Source organism: Xyrauchen texanus, chromosome 49 (genome assembly GCF_025860055.1).
Source record: "Xyrauchen texanus isolate HMW12.3.18 chromosome 49, RBS_HiC_50CHRs, whole genome shotgun sequence".
In the NCBI taxonomy this organism is placed as follows: Eukaryota; Metazoa; Chordata; class Actinopteri; order Cypriniformes; family Catostomidae; genus Xyrauchen; species Xyrauchen texanus.
In genome coordinates, this window is record NC_068324.1 from 5,072,126 (window position 1) to 5,094,773 (window position 22,648).

Genomic DNA, 22,648 nt, shown 5'->3' on the forward strand with positions numbered 1-22,648 from the left:
GAGAAAAATGTAAGTACTAACCTAAAACCTGCTTCGCTGTCTCCTGACTCCTCCATTGCTCAACGAACCTGTTCACAGTGGTGCCAATTCCTGGGTTTCTTTGAAGCTCATAAAAGCACATAAAGGCAGCACAAAAGTAATCCATCAGCAGTCACCTTGGCAATCATGATTACAAGCTCGATTACACTTGACTACCTAGCACCATCTAACACTCTGCGCATACGTCAAGCACTAGTGCAATCACGCTTGAAATCATGATTGTTCTTAGAAAATGCAGTGGCAAGATTAAACCACTGGAGTCTTATGGATTACTTTTATGATGCCTTTATGTCATTTTTGGAGCTTAAAATTTCTGGTCACCATTTACTTGCATTGTATGGACCTGCAGAACTGAGATCTTCTTCTAAAAATCTTTGTGTTCTGCAAAATAAATAAAGTCATACACATCTGGGATGGCATGAGGGTGTACATGATTTTGCCCCAAAAAAGCAGCATGGACATTCTGGAAAATCGCTCTTTTTGTGATCCATACAGTATTTCTTTGTTTGCAAGTGTGGAAGATCTTGCTTTTTCCTGCACTGCCACAGTAGAGGGTGCCATGTTCTTAAAAAAATAGCTCCAGATCCTGATACTTTGTAACATGACACTAGGGTGACCAAAATAAATAGAATTCAAGCAAACTTTTAAAGATATAAAGTGGAAGAGTTGGTACAGTTGAGGTGCACATGTTTTCAACAGCTTTGGTGCTGCTGCAGCGATGTAGGTTCGAACATGATCGCTATCCATTAAAAGGCAAAGCACAGAAACCATTCCAATATGGAAACTGAGAATAATGTCCACAGTTTTTTGTTTGTCCAGCCAAATATGGGTTTTAAAAACGTCTCACTTTGTTTTCTCAAAATCACAGGACAGATCGTAGTTTAAGAGACCTCATTTTTGTTACACCTCAGTTTTGACAATGTGTTGTTAATGTGTTTTGTCTTTGTAGGCTAGCACATATTCCTCTCAGTCAAAACAGGCAATGAAGTCAAGTCAGTTCATATTTTCAAGTGAAATGCAGCAACTTTATGTTGTATAATGCTGACATGTTTTATCCAGGTTTCCAAAACCTGATTACATTGTGTGACTTTGTATACATTTTGGAGAAAGATTTCGTTTAAATGGTTACATGTACGAAAGCACTCTGCCCTGATCTCTCTAGCAACGGCCACATAATGAATGACCACTCTCTCTCTCTCTCTCTCTCTCTCTCTCTCTCGCTCTCTCTTTTGACTCCACCCATGTAGTATAAGTAGCATTCTGATCTTTCTCTTCAGTAATTTCTCTTCAGATTCTTCCAGGAGTTGACCCTTGACCTTAAGCCCAGAGGATGGATAACGCCACATACAACTACGTGAACGATTGCACTCCGCTCACAAACTGTAAGTCTGGCCGTCAGACTGGTGGCTCAACGGTGGTCAACATGAGCTCTGTAGGCAAGGAGCCTCCAAATGACTATTTGATCTGGTCCCTGTGCAACACTCTGTACGTCAACTTCTGCTGCCTGGGATTCATGGCCTTGGTCTACTCCATCAAGGTGAGCTCTAGTATCCAACATCAACGTCTCTCTGATTTTATATCGCTTGCCTTTTTGTACCTTTGTAAGGATTCTTGAAGTACAAAAAAAACTAATATTCTTTTCATGGATCTAAATAACATACTTGGCCTACAAGACTCAAATTAAAGGTGTCCAGATTTATGCTGGTTTCTGAACTGATGTACTGGTGCTTTAAAGAACCCATAAACACATACACTGAGCTGAAGAACCCATAATAAATTATGTTTGTGTTTTCAGGCTCGAGATCAGAAGACCTTGGGTGATATGCGTGCCGCACAGGAATGCTCGGACAAGGCGAAGTGGTACAATATTCTGGCATCAGGCTGGAATCTGTTGATTCCTCTGCTCTTTCTGGGTTTGCTGGTTCTGCTCTTGGTTCATCTGGGCAGCTCAGAGGGAACGTTTGATTTCTTCGGTGAGGATGGATTCCAGAGCCTCATGAAGCTTTTCAGTAGGTAGAAAGAACGATTCAAGCAAACCAACCATCATAAATCCTGCAAACCAGCTGGACTATTCACCCTCACTCCACTTTGTCAATGTATTATTTTCTTTGGCTATGTGATGAATTTATTATTATTTAGATTAATGTCAGTGTACTGTATGTTATCTCACAATAGATCTGCCCTACATTTCTATTTTATGAAGTAAATTGGCTCAACAGTTTTTAATAAAGTATTTAATGTTTAACAATATTTTTACAGGTGTCTCTTTGCAAAAAATTACTTATTACTGATGTTCGATTCCCAAACGAGTCATTCTTTTAAAACCGATTCGTTCTAATGATTTGTTTGAATCGATTCGCAATGCGTTTGTTAACCGATTGAATCGAATGAAGAACTTTAAAATTAAACAATTGTGAGGTGAGTGATGTTAGAACGTTAACCGCGTAAAATTGAACATAAACTGTGACTATAACAAAGATATAAACAACTAAATGCGTATACCGTCCACAGTTATAAAGAAAACACCGTGTGACGCTCGATTCGCGAACGAGTCATTATTGTTCGGTTCTTTCCAAACTGATTCTCAAAGCGTTTGTAATCTGACTGTAAAATCAACTGAAGCACTTAGTTGATGTAATACTTTGAAGTGAGTGATGTACTAAAACATTAAGTAGATAAAATTACTTAATGTTTTAAGTAACCACCCCGGAATCTACACCCCTGTAACCAATATCACTTGGTCGAAAACAAAAGTTTAAACGACTGAATATTTATTTCACTACAAAAAATTAAAATTGCTTTACGAGCGGTTTGAGCAATGAGTGACGACACAATGTGACGACACAATGAATGTTTTTTTTAAACGGTTAATTTAAACGAAAATGATTCGGCCTTCTCAACGCTACTATACATTTGGAAGGCGACTGTCTTTTAAAAAGACTGTTTTTATTTTGTGTTTGCATGTACAGGGCTATTTGGTTGATTCTTAAATCAACTTTACATGGTTATCAGTTTTGAAGAATATGTTAACATGAGTTCTGTAATAACCAGCCTTAATTAGGTTTCTGCAGGGTTGTGTTTCTTATGTTTTAAAGGTAAAAATGTAGCTGTGGTTTCGTTCTCGTGTGTCTCTGTATTCATATGTTACTCTGTGCTCTGTAATGTTCTGCTGTGCCGCCTGTGCTTACAGTGGTGGCCCCTCCCAGCTGTGCTGGTATTTTTATAATTTAAATGACAGAGCTGTTTGCCAACCTTAACTCCCCTTCTATTTCAGTCAGTATAAAGAGTGGACACAGATGTACATTGACTTGATTAAAGAGCAGTTAAAATACACACCCTCATATAGACCTGCTGCATGTAAATTGTGAGGCCATTTCTCATCTGAGATTCTTTGCTGCCTCTTCCTTAGGATTATCAATTAAATCCCTGAGGCCCTTGATGCATCTGACCATATTTAATATTACTGTAAAATATGATAAATCTGATAAATAAACAGAATCTTAAAAAACTGACAAGAAAATGTTTTTTAAATCTTAAAAAATCTTCCATCTACAATGGAAGTGAATGGGGCCAATCTGTAAACATTAAAATACTCACTGTTTCAGAAGTATAGCAACAAGATATACACAATATGTGAGTAAACATGATTTTAGGTGATAAAATCACTTCCCAACCTTTTCTGTATGAAGTTATTTCCAATTTTAAAACTTTGTTATCATGATGAGAATGCATTAAACCTTTGAAACCCTCAAAATGTCAAAGCTTTACAGCTCAAATACATGTTTTTAATACATGTACAACATTTTAACAACAACAACAAAACAAATAATAAAAGTGCTTTAATAAAATTATAAGCTTTACATTTCTTCCTTTATTTTTTTTTTAAATGGCCTCCATTCACTTCCATTGTAAATGCCTCACTGTAACCTCAATATTTGCTTTTGTTTTTTAAGAAAAGGAGGGACAATCCAAAATTATTATTCCTGGTAATCAACAATGAATCTAGAGCTTTCGATAGAGCTTAACTTGTATTGAACCCAGAATATTCCTTTAAAGGCTATTTCAGGACATTTTGCATTGTGACATTATTTTTAATATGGGGGGGGACCACTCTCTCTGAGAGTTATTTTAATGCAAACATGATATATTATTAATGATATTGTACAAAAACCTTTATTATTATTATTTACAAAATTACAAAAGTAGAACATCCAGAAGCATTACGGTAATGAACATTTGGAGAGAAAAAAACCCGTAATAGTCATAAAAACAATCTTAATGCGAAATAATCATAATTGTCCTAAAAACACTTTCTGCTCTTTATGCAAAGAAATTATTATTTGGGGTGAAACATGACCAGAACATGTTTTCTTTAGATTCATACATCAGTATTGAACAGTGTTAACATTAAAGTTAAAGATTTAGGTTTCTAGAATACATCAATATTATATTGCAATTAAAATTTAGATTAATTTGTTTTTAATCTGCATGTTGTTGTGTATATATATATATGAAGGCTACTTGCATCCTAATGTCCAAATTCAGAACAAATTATATTTTCTTAAGAACAAAGGTTCCAAAAAGGCAGTTTTTCACAGCAATGCAATGCATAGAAGAACCAATTTTGGTTCCCTGGAACCTTTCAGTGAAAGGTTCTTAAAATAAACATTTTGAAGAACCTTTTTCCAGCCTAAAGATTCTTTTCCCATTACTAAGAACCTTTTTGCATTGGAAAGGTTCCATTGATGTCAAAGGCTCTTCGTGGAACCATGCATGCTGTTAAAGAACCTTTATTTTTCAATAGTGTAAGTAAACAGTCATTTAGCAGACTATTTCATCCAATGAAGTGACTAAACATATACAGGGACAACCCCCCTGGATGAACCTGGGACTCAAGGGTACATGGTCACAGCTCCTGGCAGGATTCAAGCCTGAAATCTTTCTGTTTTCAGCACAATTTTAACCACTAAGCATGTTTGGCCTGGCTTGTTTAGAACCTTTTTGAGCATTCTGAGACCATTTATTTATTTTTGATTAAGTGATTACAGTTGCTGTTTTCTTCTTGCTGTTTGATATTTTTCTCTCACTGTGATTTCATTAGAGTTTCAGCAGGATTCTTCTGCTTTCAGGAGGCAGTAGGAGGGTATTTCAACTCCTCTGGTTTCAGCACAACCGCATTAGGGAGGATCACATGCATAAACACCCACTAGCTGAAATTAGCCGCTGCAGCAGACGTCTATATGCAGCTAATCTGCGAGTACTGAGGGATAATCTTCCCCTTCCGCCTGTAATGATGCACAGTAGTTAGTTTCTGGGTGGCTCTCAGCTTCCACCCAGTTTTAATAACAGGTAAGACATCAGACATGTTACATTTGTCAGTAGCTGGTACAGATTAGACTAAAAATCTAGTACAAGTCCTGGGCTTTCTGTACTGGGCTGTTATCCCTTACAATCGTGGGATAGTGATGGTATCAGTTGGTAATGCCGTGGTACTAAAATATTTTATATAAATGTACTATTGCATTAGCATGGTACCACCATGGTGCCATGTCCAAATGTCACCCTAGCTACTTGATTAAAAAAAGAATACCCATTTAAAATAAATAGTAACTGAATAGTTAACATTTACTATTGATTTCCACAGAAGAAAGAAAGTTATACTTATTTGGAACAACATGAGTGTTGTAAATGATGACATGTGTTGGGTGAACTATCCCTTTAAGGTCAGTCTATATTTTTTCAATATTTATATTTTTCTCAATATTTTACTCACATACACAGAGGTGATGAAGCAACACTATAAATTCAACTCTATACAGTTGTTCAATATTTATCAAAGCATGTACAAATTAAGTACAAATTCATCCTAATTTATCTTTTAGTTTTGCATTTAAATAAAATGTTAATTAGAGTATTTTTTTCTTAATTAAGCTTTAAAAAACGATTTATACATTCATTCTCTCCTGCCAGCAGATGATGATAGAGTCATTTATAGTGAGTCCCTTCAGCAGTAGCGCTAAGAGATCCGATGCATCGTAGCGAATCGGTTCGTTCGGAAGGTTCAACTTAATGAACCATAAAACAAACGATTCATGCGACACGAGTCATCGCTCAAAAGTGCTGCCACCGTGTCATTCACGTTTCATTTTAAGTAAAAAGAAAAATATATATATATATATATATATATATATATATATATATATATATATATATATATATTATATATAGAATTCATCATAAATCTGCTTGGTCACGTGTGTCAACAGTCTGACATCATCAAGCAGGTCCTGTCACATGGCAGCAAATTGAATCTGCTTGGGTGAGTGTGTCAGCTGGAGCGCTACACCCTTAGCTGGCCCCTCCCCCTACTGTCTGTGGTTGGCCAGCTGGATACGCATCTGTTGAGTGGGTGAGAAAGACCAGAGACCCCAGCACTCATAAGGGGTGACATCTGCCCTCACACTCAACAAGCACATTTGAACTAGTTTTTAAGTAATCTAATTTCAGTGTGCCAATAGCTCAAGATATTGTATACTGATACTGGTCAGAACACATATGTGGAACGTACTGCTGGTTTAATTTAACCTAAACCCTGAGTTGATATTCAACTAATTCTTAGTTATTAAATAAAAGAAACTATAACATATCCATTTTAAATGTCTTTTTGGTTAAAGGTATATGTGCCTAGTGCTGTAACCACCATAGCCATTGCGATGGGACACATTCCCCCCAAATTTTCTGATTAGTGCTTAATCAATATGCACATTTAATGGTGGATTATTAGATATTCATCATTTGTTATGGTTTTGCAGTAGCAACAATACATGTATTTTGATAGAAATTAATTTTACCATAGTGAAATTCTGTAGAATGGTGCATTTGTCACAATTACATTGAAATCAGATGGATATAAAATGCAGTTTCTGGATGTTGTGAGTTTGGAAAAAAGAAAACTCTATGTGAGAATAGTCGAGGTATTTGCTTCTGTTTAGACCCCAGTAATTGATTTCTGTCAATAGATAAAAAGCTTGTAGCCCTGTTATTTAGATATTCTTAGAGGACACAAGGAAAATCTAGGGGGGCAATGCCCAGCCCTCACTTGGACCTGGCCATGGTTTCCGTCTTATTTAGCAGCATAAATCTTCCAAACTTTTTATATAATTTTTTTTATTACATTTTAGCGCAACTATTACACAATTTGTATTATTTTAACATGGAATTACAAAAAGTAAAAAGACAACAGCTGACGAAGTGACAGTGAATGTGTTTCTCTCTTCTGGCTGCCATAATCCATCCATCTCTCTCTATTTTATTCCCCTTTTGGAAAGTTATGGAAACTTAGGGGTGGAGTTTTTCTCTTGCTGTTGTAGCAAATGGAAATTAAAAAATTATATTTGCTGTGGTTGCCCAATCACCACTATAGAAGTTAAACCTGCTATGGTTTACTTCTGCACTCCAAACTCGAATATGTGAAAGGGTCCATATGATGGCGGCGGCATGTCATACAATGACATCACTTGAAAAAGGTAAAAACAGGAAGAGACACAATATGTTTACATTTATTACAGCAACATTACAACAGTAACTATATGGCTCAGGGTCATGATTTTGATGTTTTCGACAATAACACGGCACAAGTGAAAAATAAATAACTTAAACCATTACAAAAATATATACACGCTGAGATATATTCAACAGAAATAAATACATGTCTTGACTTTAATTTAAAGTTACTTATGTAATCAGTTTTTACACTGTAAAGAGCAACCGGTGCCTCTCCGATAGAAACAAAAACCGAAGAAAACTGCACTTCAGTAAAAACGCGATTCCAGAATCACATGATATTATAACGTAATAGCATAAATCCGCATGAGTCAGAGAATTCAGACGTCATTGTTTCTTCCAGCCTTTTCCCGCCATTAGTGCGTGACGCGGACTGGCTTTTTTTCCCCCCTTAATGTGATGCGATTTTTACTCCATACTTCTGCTTTCCTTCAGTCCCACGCTGCTGCAGCTTCTCTTCACTTTCCATAAAAATCTACAGGAAAAACAATTTACAAGATTAAAAACATGCACATTTTTTATTATTATTAAGTTAAAATATATTGTCATTGTTGTGTTAAATGTGTTGTCAATACTGCTAGTAATTGGCTCGTTTTTACCTGTAATGCAAAGAGTTGTGAGTCTTTTCGTCCGGACCACTGTTTTGCGGAATAATTTTCGTGGGTTACATTTGTCTGTCTGATTCTCTTGGCTCAAACCCTTCACAGAAGCGGGGCGACCCTCACAGTGTGGGTCAGTCTGGGCGAATCTTTCTGTTGAGGGCAAGTCCATAAATGGCCCCTTTGACACGGCAGTTTCCCTGTAAAACGCCGGAAAGTCTTCAGATGGACTTTCCACTCATTTGAAATCCCCATCCAGCGGCTTTCCTTCACTGAAATTAAAGTTCCATCTCAGCTGATTGTATTCAGACATTTCCCGAAGTTTGCAGGTGAAATCTCGCTTCAGTTCGTCATGGTCAACCGGTCCGAACAAATTTCGACAAGTGCTCGAGCGCTTCAGTAGAGGGAGAATATCTGTGAGCTCCGGCCGAGTTTCGGGGCTCTTCTTTCGCCTCTGCAATTTAAAAATGTCCATGTTCTTCTGAGGGACAGTTTTCCTCAGGGTCAGTCTGTCCCCTGCGCTTGTGAAAAATAGGACGGTAGAGATCACTGATATTGCCCAAATCCAGCCAAGAAAACGGGCCAAAATGGGCGTGAAAGTCCCGAAAGGACAATAAATATAAATAAATAAATCAGTGTGGACTTCAACACACGTCGTTCAAAGTCGTAAAGCTCCAGAGCAGACCGAGTCAGATTTAAAGTCCTGCGCCTCCGCGTTGCTGCTCTGTTCCCATTTGTCAACATCCCCAACCAGGGGGACCTGCCATAGGGCCTATTTCTCTTCCCAGTCCGCCTATGTCCCCAATCCCTCCCATTCTATTTTAAGACCCGCCTCTACTCTGCTGTGATTGGTTATACCCACTTGTACTCGACTGTAATTGGTCGGAATCCTTTTGACTGAATTTAAGTGTGTTTTTTTCCCCGCCCCACAATGGTACAGCGTTCATGGAGAAGTTCAACTGATTGATCCAGGCTGTGTCTCGTTTCATAGGCCGTGTGCTAGGGTAGGACTCGTCCTTTGATGGCTGCAGTATACCGAGTGTCCTCCTTAAAACAAGTATCGTTTAAACACGGCCTTCATTAGACAAATGGAAACGGAAAATAACATGGTTGCTATGACAGCACGCCACTCTTTAACAAGCCCAAACGCTTGGAGTGAGAAGGGAACAAAGTCCCTTTTAGGAGAGTTATAATGATTTAGAGATAAAAGAAAATAGATTTTAGATTTGTGCTTTTAGTCTATAATACATAATTTCAATCATATATTACTATAATTATACATATTATATACTCTGCACCTGTCTACTGAGGTACTACAACTTGGGAATTAACAATACTTGCATTTGAACATTTGGTGTAATTTTATTTAGACAAATGATGTCCATTTCTGTTGAAGCAAAGAATTGTGGATTGTGAGTGCCCACAAACCTCACGCATCCTCCGAATTCCTGTGAAAGAAGGTCACATTCAGAGTGTCCTACTCGCTTGAAACGAGAGAGCCTCGATAAGGCCGACAAATGCGTTGAGGGTGAGCCTTCGAAACGAGACAGCCCCAATGTGTGAAAGGGAAAGTTCACAAGATGCCGCCCTGTGCAACTGCCCATGTTGCCCATGCCTAAATCCGCCACTGCACGTGTTACCCTCAGCAACTATTCAATTTCATTGCATCTTTTTTCCACACAATGAAAGTTAATGGGGACTGAGGTTAACATTCTGCCTAACATCTCCTTTTGTGTTCCACAGAAGAAAGAATTAATACAAGTTGGAACATATGAGGGTGAGTAAAAGATGACAGAATTGTAATTTTTGGGTGAACTATCCCTTTAAAAATAACGACGACAGTCTAATTATAATTGATGTGTAAAGCATAAGGTCAATAATTATAACAGAGAATTCACACCAATGTGTACAGTTAGTTATATGCTAATAACTTTTTAAAGAGAATATATGCCTTTTATCTATACTTATTTAATGCAATTCCATTCCATTGCCTTTTACTTAGAAAAAGATGACATTTTCATTGAAAGTGATACCTGTCATCATTTGGTGGCCACTCCAACTTCGTCAAGTCATTTGGTCAATTATATAGGGCATTTTGTGATATTACTAAAAATGTGACATCACTGACTTGCCTTGTGGCCAGTCATATGTAGGCACTGCCTCAAAATCAAGCTTTATTTGCATGGAGGTTAATCTACAAAATATTTTCACCACACAAATACTTAATTTGTTTAATTACAAAAAATATAATAAATAAAAATGTAATAGAGGAAGGGAATTTTAAAATCCACAATGAGGTGCTTATCACTCAGAGTTGCTGCAGAACTATCTATCCTGCGTGCGCATGCGCTTTGATGACCCAAACACTTTTTTTTTTGGCGCCGCCTGTTGGACGAGCGGAAATGACGCCATCCCGCGCGACCTTATGATATGTTTTTTTTTTTTTTTGCGTGCGAACGGTGCGGCGATTGCAGTCTGCGAAGTCGTTGCTTTACCGTTTAAACGGCCGAAGACGCGTTAGGGTACCGTACACATTTAAAGCTCTGAGAGGTTATTTATTGCCCGCCTCTTTCTAAAAGCCTCTCGTGCGTGAGCGACTGTTGATCCGGTTAATGCGCGCGCTCTGTTACCGTCCCGGGTAAACGAGTTTTAGTGTAGGTGCAAGTCGCAGCACTGAAATGTTTGTTTAGTGCATTCAGGGTGAGTTAGTTCAGAACTGAAAATCGGGTTAGTTTGAAATTACTGGTGTGATCGGTTGTGATAGGTAGTTCAGCTCTAAATCACTGTATATAGGTGTTGGGTTCGTGCTAATGTAGTTTGTTCAGACTGATATCACAGGTGTGGTGTGTTGGGTTAGGTTAGGTTTGGTTTAGTTCAGGTTTGAATCGTAGGTGTGTTTCTGCTGTGATGGCTAAAGGCGAGTGGAAAAGATCAGGCACGGATGAGGTCCCGTTAACCGGCCGCACGGAGTGTGAGGTGTTTGATGACGGAACCAACACGTTCTTCTGGTGAGTAAACATTTTAACACCTGGTTAACATTTAAACCTGTTATGGGTGATTTTTTTTGTGTGTGTGTGTGTGTGTGTGTGTGTGTGTGTGTGTGAGATATCTGAAGTCTGTTGTTTAGTACTGATGCAGATTTGCTCGGCTTTTCTCTCTTCTGCAATCTCAGCAGAATGACTCTCGGATACATTAAAGGCTTTAAAATGGACAGATGCCGTGCAAGAGTCACTTTCTTCAACACATGCACACATTGAGAAACAAACTGTGCATTAATGTGTAGTTTATAGACGTGCACTGCTGTCACATCTGGTTTAATCTATGATATTTATGATTTATTATGATATTTAACAGAGCTGCAGCACTTCATATTATTTGTAATTGAATGTAGTTCTGGTTGGTCTGCATTTGTAGATTTAAGTCAGTTAGATAATTTCTTGAATGTGACTCATTTACTTTGGTAAACTGGTCTGTCCTGTATTGACTGTTCTTCTCTCCCCCAGCGTGTGTGTGTGTGTGTGTGTGTGTGTGTGTGTGTGTGTGTGTGTGTGTGTGTGTGTGTGTTGTGGTTGTGTTTATGATCAGGCTTTATACCATCTCGGCAGGTTTTGAATAAGTCAAAAGCAGGCCAGACTTGTGTGTTTTGTAAATGGGTAGTTGATAACAAGTTCATGGACTTTCTTTTTAATTCAACAGCAAGATTGTTTTTTCAATGGTTGATGCCGATATATATAGAGAGCAGGATGGCAAATGGCCGATTTAGCCTATATGCTGATAAACCTAATAGAATTGAATAACAGCAAATCAGATGTATACAAAATTGTAAAAAAAAACTTTAACACAGAAAGTGTTGCCTATCCATTGACAAATCTATTGGTGGATTTTGGAAGTGAAAGTTAACTCTCTTGTTAATCGACCAAGCGAACACTGTTATCAGCTGATGCTGGTAATCGCAAAATAGCCAAATATTGGCAAATTAATCGGCCTGGCTGATATATCAGTATCACTCTCTAGTCATCATTTCATTCTGTGGTTGTTTCAAGGTTGTAGCTGTTTTTAATCACCTTTCCCCCCTTGATAAGCTTAGTTCATTTGAAAAAGTCCTGCAGTGATGAATAATTTTTTGTCCAAATATTCCATGTACTCTTTAAATTTGAGTTCAATAAAAACTGCTTGAAAAATTATTTTAGAAAAATGTAAAATATATATTAAACAGTTATTGGTCCATTATAGCATGTCACATGCATGACTGCTTTAAACAATTTTTACTATTATTTTTGAAAATTAAATATTTGGAAAGAAGAAATTCAATTTCTTTTATAAAAATCAGATATAACAAGAGATAAATTCCTAATACAATTCTTGCAAAAGGTGGTTTTAATGTTTTAAGAATTTTTGGAAGCATAAATACAACAAAGCTCTTTAATTTACATTGTCAGAAAATAAATACTAGTCAGCTACTACACTGCCTGACCCTTGGGATTCACTAAAAAGAACCGGGTCATAAGAGGCATTAGTTTGGGAACCGCATGACACTAGTCATGCTGTAGATTCAAATGAAATGGTCAATTGAGTCATTATTTCGGAAATCAAGCGGCACTGGTTGCGCTGTGTTTAGTGCTATAGATCAATTAAGGACTCAGTGCTGCCACTAAATAAACGCTGTGGGAAACGCCATAAGAGTATTTCAGTACGGTGGTCTGTACGCATCAGCAGAAATTGAAAAATGCACGTTCAAAAACAGATAACCAAACCGAAATTCATGCAAATCAAACAGTATGGGTCCAGTTAAACATAATTTAAAAAAAACTATTGGAATCTGTTCCGAATAAGAACCGGTTCTCTGTTCCCTACTTCATAAACAACCCAAATATATTTTTTGTTTATTCTGATATTCTTAATTTCCACCAATATTTATTTGATTCAAGTGGAGTTTTATCATGTACCCTTGGTTCATTTCTATCTGTCATTCTCTCTGCAGGAGGGCACATACCCTGACAGTGCTATTCATTCTCACCTGCGCTCTAGTTTATGTGACACTATTGGAAGAGACGCCACACGATACAGCATACAACACCAAAAGGTATCTGTGCGACACCTGGCTGACAGTCTGTCCTTGGTCAGAGTGGCACTGCAAGTAAAGAGCACAGTATATAGTGCCCGAGAAGGCGCACACACTTTTTCCCTGAACAGAATTTAAAGTTAAAGTGGTCTGAATGTGGACAGAAATGCCACATGGCTGGAAGAGGAGGAGTTTTAGGAGGTATCATGGTTTCTATTGGCTAACAAGATTATCCGTGACATCTGCTGCTACACGCAAAGTCCAGGTCATTGACTGACCCCCTGTGCTTAAGAACACATGACCTTTATCGGAAGAAAGAGCAGCTAATTCTCTGTATATTTGTTAAGTGTGGTATTAAGTGGTGCTCGCTAAGGCTATTACTGTTGGTCATACTTAGTCTGAACAAACAAAAAACTCACCAGTTTTGGTTCAGACATGAATGATATATAATTATGCTACTTGTTGACACTTGGGCCAATAAGTAACTTCCCAGAACACTTATGCAATCACATAGCAATGCACTTAAAATAAGGCAGAACACTTTAGCAATTGCATAGCAACACACTTAAAACAAGTCAGAACACCCTAGCATTGTGGCTGCGTTGCATGGGCAAGCAGCACTCACATTCTACTCAAAATGATCATGTCTAGTTGTGTAGTTAGTAGTGTCTGTTTTTCACTTGATCATTGTTTGTTTTTACTATATGTATTCATGTGTGTTTTTCAGAGGAATCGTGGCCAGTATTCTGGTATTCCTTTGTTTTGGAGTGACACAAGCTAAAGATGGTCCATTCACACGGCCTCACCCAGGTTAGTCTAGTAACCTCACTTGTGATCTTAACCTGGCCCAAACTTGATCAGCCCTATAACTTGCCTTAAACGTGACCTAACCCGAACCCAGGTCAAAACACTAATCATATTTGAATGCTCTCACCCCAATATAAATCCTCATTGTTTTTGTGCCAGATAAATACTGCTCAGATTTTATATGGATTATATACCCTCATTGTTATATATTCAATAAAATCTTTACCATTTAAATTGCTTCCATATAGTCAGCTATTAAGTTTTATGTTTGTAACCTTCTAGTGTAGCCAGGGCCGTCATTAGGGCAGTGCAACAGGTGCGACCACACTGAGTATCCACACCTCAAGCCTTACACTGGACGGCAATTGAGACAGAGGGGAACAAATTGTAGCTTTATACGTTTTCAAGGATACCTTGAGTATAGTTAACCTACTTGTGAGTAGCTTATAGCTTGGCAAACTTCTGTTTCAAAAGTAGTTTTCCCAATATTTCATATAAAAGACAGTTATGAGAATGTATATGAAAATCTAAAAATGTAAAAGAACAACGAGAGTGCGTAAAGCAACAGTGTAACTCCACTTCCCCCTTTTACAAACACACACTCTCTGTTCTAAATGAAACACTTGCTTGCTATTATGATGGCCGACTCACCTTGCTGGATGATCTGGTCCAATGCTTTCAACACGTCACTCATTTAGGACCCTGAAACAGTGATTGATCAAGAGAAACATCCACCTCTTTCAGTCACAAGAAACAACAATTCGGGGGTCTGGGTAGCTCAGCGAGTAAAGACGCTGACTACCACCCCTGGAGTCATGAGTTCGAATCCAGGGTGTGCTGAGTGACTCCAGCCAGGTCTCCTAAGCAACCAAATTGGCCTGGTTGCAAGGGAGTGTAAAGTCACATGGGGTAACCTCCTCATGGTCACGATTAGTGGTTCTCGCTCTCAATGGGGCGTGTGGTAATTTGTGTGTGGATTGCGGAGAGTAGCATGAGCCTCCACATGCTGTGAGTCTCTGCGGTGTCATGCACGGCGAGCCATGTGATAAGATGCACGGATTTGACTGTCTCAGAAGCGGAGGCAGCTGAGACTTGTCCTCTGCCACCCTGATTGAGGTGAGTAACCGTGCCACCATGAGGTCCTACTAAGTATTGGGCATTCCAAATTGGGGAAAAAAGGGGCTAAAATAAAAAAAGAAACAACAATAAAGACCTTGCCAGGGGACAAGATGTAGACTCTAACTGACAAATGTAGACTCTTGTAATAAGCTGGAATACCTGTCATATTGATAACTGTTGAATTTTAATCCAATTCAAATATGCATGTCTGTTTTGAGAGTGGTGGGAAGGGAGTGGTAAGGAGTTGTGTTGTGGAGTCCAGTGTAAAGACACACACTGGAGACGAACAAACTTAAGTTAAATTGAACAAAAAGGGCTTCATGTATCCATGTATCCATAATGTAAGGAGATACAGCCAACAGACAGTTCAACTCCAAGTAATCTCCCCCTTTATTGTTTAATAATGAGCCTGGATATTTCAGAGTATATCTCCAGTTTATAGTTCTGCTCTATAAGAATATAGTTTGTTTTTGAAAACATAATTAGATCTGTCAAGTTTTATCTTAAGTGTAACATGTCCGAGTGAGAGCTAAGGTCTAATTTTCTAGTGAATTTGAGGGTGTGTACGGCAGTTTGTGTATTAAATATGATGTGTTTTTCTCCGCTGCAGCATACTGGCGTTTCTGGTTGTGTGTTTCTGTTGTGTATGAGCTCTTCCTTATCTTCATCCTCTTTCAGGTGTCTTTAATCTCAAACACACAAAATATATTTAGCTGGTGTTGTGTAATATTTTAATGTGGCGATTCTAATGGATTTTTTATTTTTTTCTTCATCTCAGACTGTACATGATGGCAGACAGTTCATGAAATACATCGACCAAAAATTGGGCGTCGCACTTCCAGAAAGAGATTATGGGGGAAACTGTCTCATTTATGACCCTGGAAATGCTGCCGACCCCTTCCACAATATCTGGGTACACATTACAAAGAACATAAACAATTAGATCATAAACATTACTTCAAAATGTGATGCACTTCTTATTAAAACTGAATATTCAATGGAAAATAATAAAGTGGGGGATTTCCTTAATTTTAGACTGTTATAATAAATGTATTGCTATTTATAGGAAAGTTATTACATTTTGAAGATTATGGGACAATAATATAGACTGAATGGTGCAAAATAATACCAGATGTTTATTTAAAAGGGAAAGGGGGTCTGTTTGAATTTCATGCTGTTTTGTAATATTTAGTCTGTTTTTTTTGTTCAGAAAATAAATTATTCTTTCAAAGCCAGTCTGTAAAGATTATTCCTTTTATTATTATTATTCAACAGGATAAATTGGATGGTTTTGTTCCTGCCCATTTTCTCGGCTGGTACATCAAGGTTGGTGTTGACTTCTGATATAATTAGCTGAATCTCTTCAAAGCAGTTTTGACACGTGTCATTGATGCCTGATTTGCCAAATGCCTGATTTGATCAGCCCATGAGCTGCTCTGTATTTGGCAAATAAGTGCATGGCCACGTGTCTAAATTCAGCATACACTGTCATAGATTAGATTAGAAACTATTAGTCATTTCTGTATGTGTCAGACACTGATGATCCGGGACTGGTGGATGTGTATGATCATCAGTGTGATGTTTGAGTTTCTGGAGTACAGCCTTGAACACCAACTACCCAATTTCTCAGAGTGCTGGTGGGATCATGTGAGTAAAACACTCCACATATACACATACATACTTGCACCCTGTAAATTATGGATCACCCTGTTTTAAAACATTATATCTCTACTGCTGCAGTGGATCATGGATGTGTTATTGTGTAATGGGCTGGGCATTTACTGTGGCATGAAGACACTCGGCTGGCTCTCCATGAAGCCGTATCAGTGGCAGGGCCTCTGGAATATCCCAACATACAAGTAAAAACAATTAAACTCACATTGTGCCTTTCTTCGGATTCATATCTTTTTTATTTATTAAAAAGGATTTGTACTTAATTCAAAACATGATCACAATCTTTTTTTATCAACATTAAAAATTTTGGTTAAAATGTAAGCATTTTTAAGGGAAAGTGTCAGAAATGAACAGGGGCTCAGTGAAAGCTTTCAATAGTTAGTTTTTAATGGTTGTGTGGTGTGATTACGTTTTTTAAAAGCACCTCGATTCAGTGAAATCTCTGTTATTGAGGTTTTGGATGCAGTACAGCATTACACTCATAAACGATACAATGAATTGTCATGACATCCTGTGTTTTTTATGTGTGTTACAGAGGAAAAATAAAGCGAATTGCCTTCCAGTTTACCCCGTACAGCTGGGCGAAGTTTGAATGGCGTCCTGCGTCTGATCTGCGAAGGTGGTTAGCGGTGCTGGGCATCATCTTCATGGTGGGTGACATTATTGGGCTGTTCACTGCAACTATATTGGATATAACACAAAATAACCTCTTTTCTCTCTTTCTTATTTGTAGTTCTTGTTGGCGGAACTGAACACGTTTTATCTCAAGTTTGTTTTGTGGATGCCTCCGGAACATTATCTGGTGCTTTTGCGGCTTGTCTTCTTCGTGAATGTGGGCGGTGTGGCGATGCGAGAGATCTACGACTTCATGGATGATCCGTTAGTAGAATCTTTTGCTCACCAATTCATCTAGACTCAATGCCGGATAGACCTTTCAAGTTTCACCAGATTCCATTGTCTATCAAACACAATTTATTGGACTGGTATTCGTAGTCCACTTTTTCTATTCTGCTGACACCCTTAAAAAGTCAGTCCAGAATCAGTTTTAGAGTTTTTATTTGAAAAAATGGATCTTAAACATCTAATAGGTTTTAGGTTTTTAGTTGTTTTGCTTGTTTATATATTTTAACCAAGACCTTGCCATGAAAATATTAATGAAAGTTGGAGTGGTGTTAAAAATAAACAAACAAACATATTCTTTTGCTCGAAATACCTAGTGAGCTGTCTACATAGGGAGCTACCTTCTAAAGGCAAAAATTATACTTTGGTGTATATTTAGTGCTTCTCTTATGAAGTGTGCTAATAGATGTACTGCCAATGCATGGCACAAAAACGTAAATTGGGTAAAATAGCTATTTTCTTTCAATACATCACAACACTGAATAAAATAAATTTATAATCAACATACCCTTGTCTACAACTTGGATGAAAAGTTTGTTTCAATGCATTCTGCCATTTGCTTTATCAACAAATACTATGCTGACTTCGCTTTTCTCAGAATGAGGTGTTTTGCTCCTATTTGGAACAGCCTTCTCTTGGGTGACCTAAAAAGTTTTTACTCAGATAGGCTGATCACTAGGAACAGAATTTTTTGTCTCCTTTTTGTGTTTCTGCAGTAGTAAAATCTAGCTTGCCATTCTAATTTTAGGAAATTCCATAAGAAGTTGGGGCAGCAGGCATGGATCGTGGCAACCATCACTGTTACGGAGTTTCTGATCGTGGTCAAATACGATCCCAACACTATCATGTTGCCAATCCCGTTCTTTGTCACACAGTGCTGGATACTGGGAATTGTCCTGATACTAATTTGGACCTTGTGGCGGTTCTTCATCCGGTAACAACCCTTATTCCATAGAGACCAGTAGGGGTTTAGAAATGCATTGAAAATGGAATTTAATAACATTGTTTTTATAAGCCTAATATAATTTATTATGCATTCGTTTATTTTTTAAAATAGACACTTTAGAATTATTTTTTTTATAAAGCCAGGCCTGAATCAGTTCTAAGGCTCTATTTTCGTGACCGTGCTGCAGCGCTAAGCGTACTGACCGTGCGCTATGTCTTATCTCATTTTCGTGGCAGCTTTAATTCTTAGCGCAATTTTCAGGCCAGCGCAAGTGGTTGTGGGTGGGAGTGTTTGCGCTATCTGTGTGTATCGTATGTTAATGAAGTGGTGCAATGCACATTTTCTTATTTTCCTGAGTAATTGGTCTTTGTGCATGTTTGAGAAACATGACTAATCTCGGCGCAAAGTCTAAAATCAGTTCTTGCATTTGCAGTTTGGAGATTCCACCAGCAGATGATATCAAAGCGCTATCAATCACTTTTAATACTAGCCTTGATTTCTATGGCAGTAGATGCATATGACTGATAATAATAATACATTTATCTTATAGGGCTTTTTAATTTTTATTTTATGTATTTTTTTTTCTCCCCATTTCTCTCCAATTTGGACTGCTCAATTCCCAATGCACTAAGTCCTCGTAGTGGCGTAGTGACTTGTCTCAATCCGGGTGGTGTAGGACAAATCTCAGTTGCCTCCGTGTCTGAGACAATCAATCCAGGCATCTTATCACGTGACTTGAGTGTGTTACTGCTGAGGCATGGTGCGTTTGGAAGCTTCACGCTATTCTCCGCGGCATCCACACACAACTTACCACGTGCCCTATTGAGAGAGAACCACATTATAGCGACCACGAGGAGGTTACCCCATGTAACTCTATCCTCCCTATCAACAGGGCCAATTTGGTTGCTTTGGAGACCTGGCTGGAGTCACGCAGCATGCCCTGGATTTGATGTCACGACTCCAGGGGTTGTAGTTAGCGTCAATACTCGCCGAGTTACCCAGGCCCTTATAGGGCTTCTATAAAATCTGGATCAACAAACAGAGCAGGGGATGCATTACATACTGACCATTTGCACTACCAAAATCTTATGAATAGACCGACTCCATTTATATCGACGGTGCTTTACATCAAATTAAATAAATTAAAGGACGGCGATGGTGCAATAACTCTAGAAGAACCTCAGAATGAATTTGCCCTTGACCCAGCCCATTAGCGTTTTGCGCAGGCGGTTTTTTTTTTATAGCGAAAATAGGTTTTTAATCATCATACGTTTTGTTGTATTTAAAAAAAAGAAATGACCATGAATATAGCCCTGGAGGCTGCCATGGCATTAAATAAACAAAAAAAAATTATCCAAAATATAATTATAGACCCATTTTCAGTTCAAAATAAATATAAATCAAACAAATAATAAAATGTAATCAAACTGTGTGGCTGTGTTCGGAGTAGAATACTTTTATATTTTGCAGTATACACTGTGTACCGCTTACCAAATTTAAGAATATTATGCGAAACAATAGGGATTCAAACCATATGCTACATTTGACATGCATTCTGTGTTATCACAAGACCTCATCACGTGTCATGTGAGTGGATTTCATCACTTGGAAATGAATATGGTTACTGTATTTTAAAGCTTTAATTTTGAGTTAAAATGTTTTGACTGGGCAGTCTGATCAAATAAGGAGTTAAAATATAGATGTAAAAATTGCGGCTGTAATTACTTACGTCAAGTTGAGAGCATTGCATTCTGGCTTACTTTATTCTGCGCTGTATGCACAGTTGGATACTGCACATTTTGGTAAAAGTAGGTGGGCATGCAAGTACTAGTTACACTGTATACTGTACATGCTATATGCATTTTAGTAGTATTTTATTGCGCTATCCCGAACATAGACCAAATGTCAGATTTCATGATCATTTGACAATGATTGGCAATGATTGGTGTTCTAACTAACCAAGTCTTTTTGCATTGACAGTGACATCACACTCCGCTACAAAGAAACACGGCGCCGCAGGCAGGAAGGGTCTTCGGAGCGAGAAAGAGCCCCTGCGAACACTGAAAGCAATAGCGGCAATTCAGCCACTTCAGGCCGCAGCAAACTGAACAGCAATACGGACACAGTCCGACACCGGAAGTCCTGAAAAATCATTCCACCACATAGACAAACAGCTGTGGGCTGCACATTGCGACTAGACACACATTTATGTATAAATGTGTGTTTGTTTTTAACCTTCTGTTCAGATCGTACCAATGCTCACAGTGTCTGAGTGACGTCCAGATGGGTTGATGCCAATTGTTTTCTCTCCTGAGTAGGAGGGTTGTACTATATTTAGAAAAGAAAAGCTCTATAGCTGTTACATTGGTACCTACTGTACCTGCTGTTTTGGGTTTATTTTTGTTAATTTGGTGCTATGCAGGAAGACGCATTTCGACAGATTTGGAACACTAGTGAACTAAAGGTGGAGGATGTGCACATATTGCCATCAATTAATAGAATAATGTTCTTCTTTTTTTACTTTTCGGTTTACTTGGGGACAATTTCAGATTATGGGCAACACATAGCTGCACTCAAAAGTACTTCAGTAAGAAATCTCAGAATGCTCACATTAGCTATGACACTATTTAAAAAAGCTTTTGTAATAATTAATCTGACCTGTTTTAGGATGATAAAGGAGGTTACTGTTCCAGTCATATATGAACGCCACACACACTCAGAGGAGAGAACAATCCTTCTTTTTAAGGTGGGTCAGTGCCAAGACTGGACCAAAATAATAACTACTTTACTGTGTGTGTGTGTGTGTGTGTGTGTGTGTGTGTGTGTGTGTGTGTGTGTGTGTGTGTGTGTGAGAGAAAGAGACCATTATAGCCAAAACCTTTCTCATATTTTTCATGCGGGTCTGTGGTTCTGACTTTCAGGGCCACATTATAACTTTGAGAAAGCCAAACATCAGTGCGTATTTGCATATTGAGATCATGGTTGCTTGGCTGTGTTTTAGGTTATGCAATAAAAAGAACTGATATTAATCCCAAAGTGTATGCGTTAATTGTATAGATGGTCTAAATGTGTGTCTGGCCACAGTTGGTGGGTTGTGTGCTTTGTGTTGTCATAGTGTGTGTCTGTGTTCAGTTAGATAATGTGCAAGTCCAAAATAGCCTGGTCTGATACGCCATTATAAGCTTACAATAAATGTAAACGTGTAGCGCCGATGTCTGAGCTGTTATTGTTTCTTATATTACTAAAGGTGTTTAGGGGTTTGTTTTTATTTATGAAATAAATGGTTCTCATCCATATTATGACCAGAATTATTTCTCCATGTTGCTCTCTCTGAAATACTTGTAGTGGGACCATCCATTTGATGATCTGTCTGCCCCTGCTTGTTGTTCACAGACTATTGAAAAATGTAACTGAACAACTAGAATGTCATATTTTGTAATTTTTTTTCAATAAAAGAAGTTGGAAAATGTTTTCGTCTTTATCTGACTTTTTTATTTAAAAAAAAAAATAAAATACTGGTTGAACGGTTTCAAAATAACATGTATTTTGGTCTTTTAGCATTAAGTTTATTTCCTCATACTTTGTCTGCAGTCAGTGTTTAAAGATTTCCAGCACACCTTGAGCAGAAAGTCTTGTTTTATCACAATGGTGAGCTTGTTCGGGTGTTCTGTGAGCACAAAACTGCTGAATTATTCAATCATGTTATTATTTTATGTCATAAGTGCATATTTTTATTTTATTAAATACACAGGATTCAATCCTGAAATTGCATTTACTACTTATTGTTTCTAAAAATCTTCCATATCCAGTACATGTGTTGGCTACATTATTAGTTAACTAGTACATTATTAGTTTTAGTTGCCAAAATAACCGTATTATAAACGATAAAACAAACCAAAAAGGTTTATTTAGATTTTTGTTTGTTTCAAACTACATTTC

At 37.9% G+C, this 22,648-nt stretch overlaps 2 protein-coding genes across 3 annotated transcripts; both read left to right on the forward strand.

The window, feature by feature from the left end:
* The first annotated feature begins 1,323 nt into the window (after positions 1 to 1,323).
* Positions 1,324 to 2,340, forward strand: LOC127640709 (interferon-induced transmembrane protein 5-like). Its single transcript, XM_052123410.1, has 2 exons — positions 1,324 to 1,576; positions 1,835 to 2,340. Exons 1-2 carry the CDS (start codon positions 1,370 to 1,372, stop codon positions 2,054 to 2,056), a joined length of 429 nt encoding a protein of 142 aa, XP_051979370.1. The 5' UTR covers positions 1,324 to 1,369; the 3' UTR covers positions 2,057 to 2,340.
* Positions 2,341 to 10,658: 8,318 nt separating this feature from the next.
* ptdss2 (phosphatidylserine synthase 2) lies at positions 10,659 to 22,178 on the forward strand. Of its 2 annotated transcripts, XM_052123405.1 has the most exons (12): positions 10,659 to 11,209; positions 13,183 to 13,284; positions 13,991 to 14,073; positions 15,800 to 15,867; positions 15,968 to 16,102; positions 16,465 to 16,515; positions 16,723 to 16,836; positions 16,930 to 17,048; positions 17,399 to 17,513; positions 17,597 to 17,742; positions 18,512 to 18,697; positions 20,690 to 22,178. In XM_052123405.1, exons 1-12 carry the CDS (start codon positions 11,109 to 11,111, stop codon positions 20,853 to 20,855), a joined length of 1,386 nt encoding a protein of 461 aa, XP_051979365.1. In that variant the 5' UTR covers positions 10,659 to 11,108; the 3' UTR covers positions 20,856 to 22,178. The 2 variants fall into 2 exon arrangements, with proteins under 2 accessions (XP_051979365.1, XP_051979366.1); XM_052123406.1 differs by lacking the exons at positions 10,659 to 11,209; positions 15,800 to 15,867 and having other exon boundaries at positions 13,184 to 13,284.
* Positions 22,179 to 22,648: the final 470 nt, after the last annotated feature.

Coding starts and splice junctions, on each gene's coding strand:
- LOC127640709 (XM_052123410.1), top strand. CDS start 1,370: ATGGATAACGCCACATACAACTACGTGAACGATTGCACTCCGCTCACA. Junction 1,577..1,834: donor CCTTGGTCTACTCCATCAAG/GTGAGCTCTAGT, acceptor TTGTGTTTTCAG/GCTCGAGATCAGAAGACCTT.
- ptdss2 (XM_052123405.1), top strand. CDS start 11,109: ATGGCTAAAGGCGAGTGGAAAAGATCAGGCACGGATGAGGTCCCGTTA. Junction 16,103..16,464: donor ACCCCTTCCACAATATCTGG/GTACACATTACA, acceptor ATTATTCAACAG/GATAAATTGGATGGTTTTGT. Junction 18,698..20,689: donor TTGTGGCGGTTCTTCATCCG/GTAACAACCCTT, acceptor TTGCATTGACAG/TGACATCACACTCCGCTACA.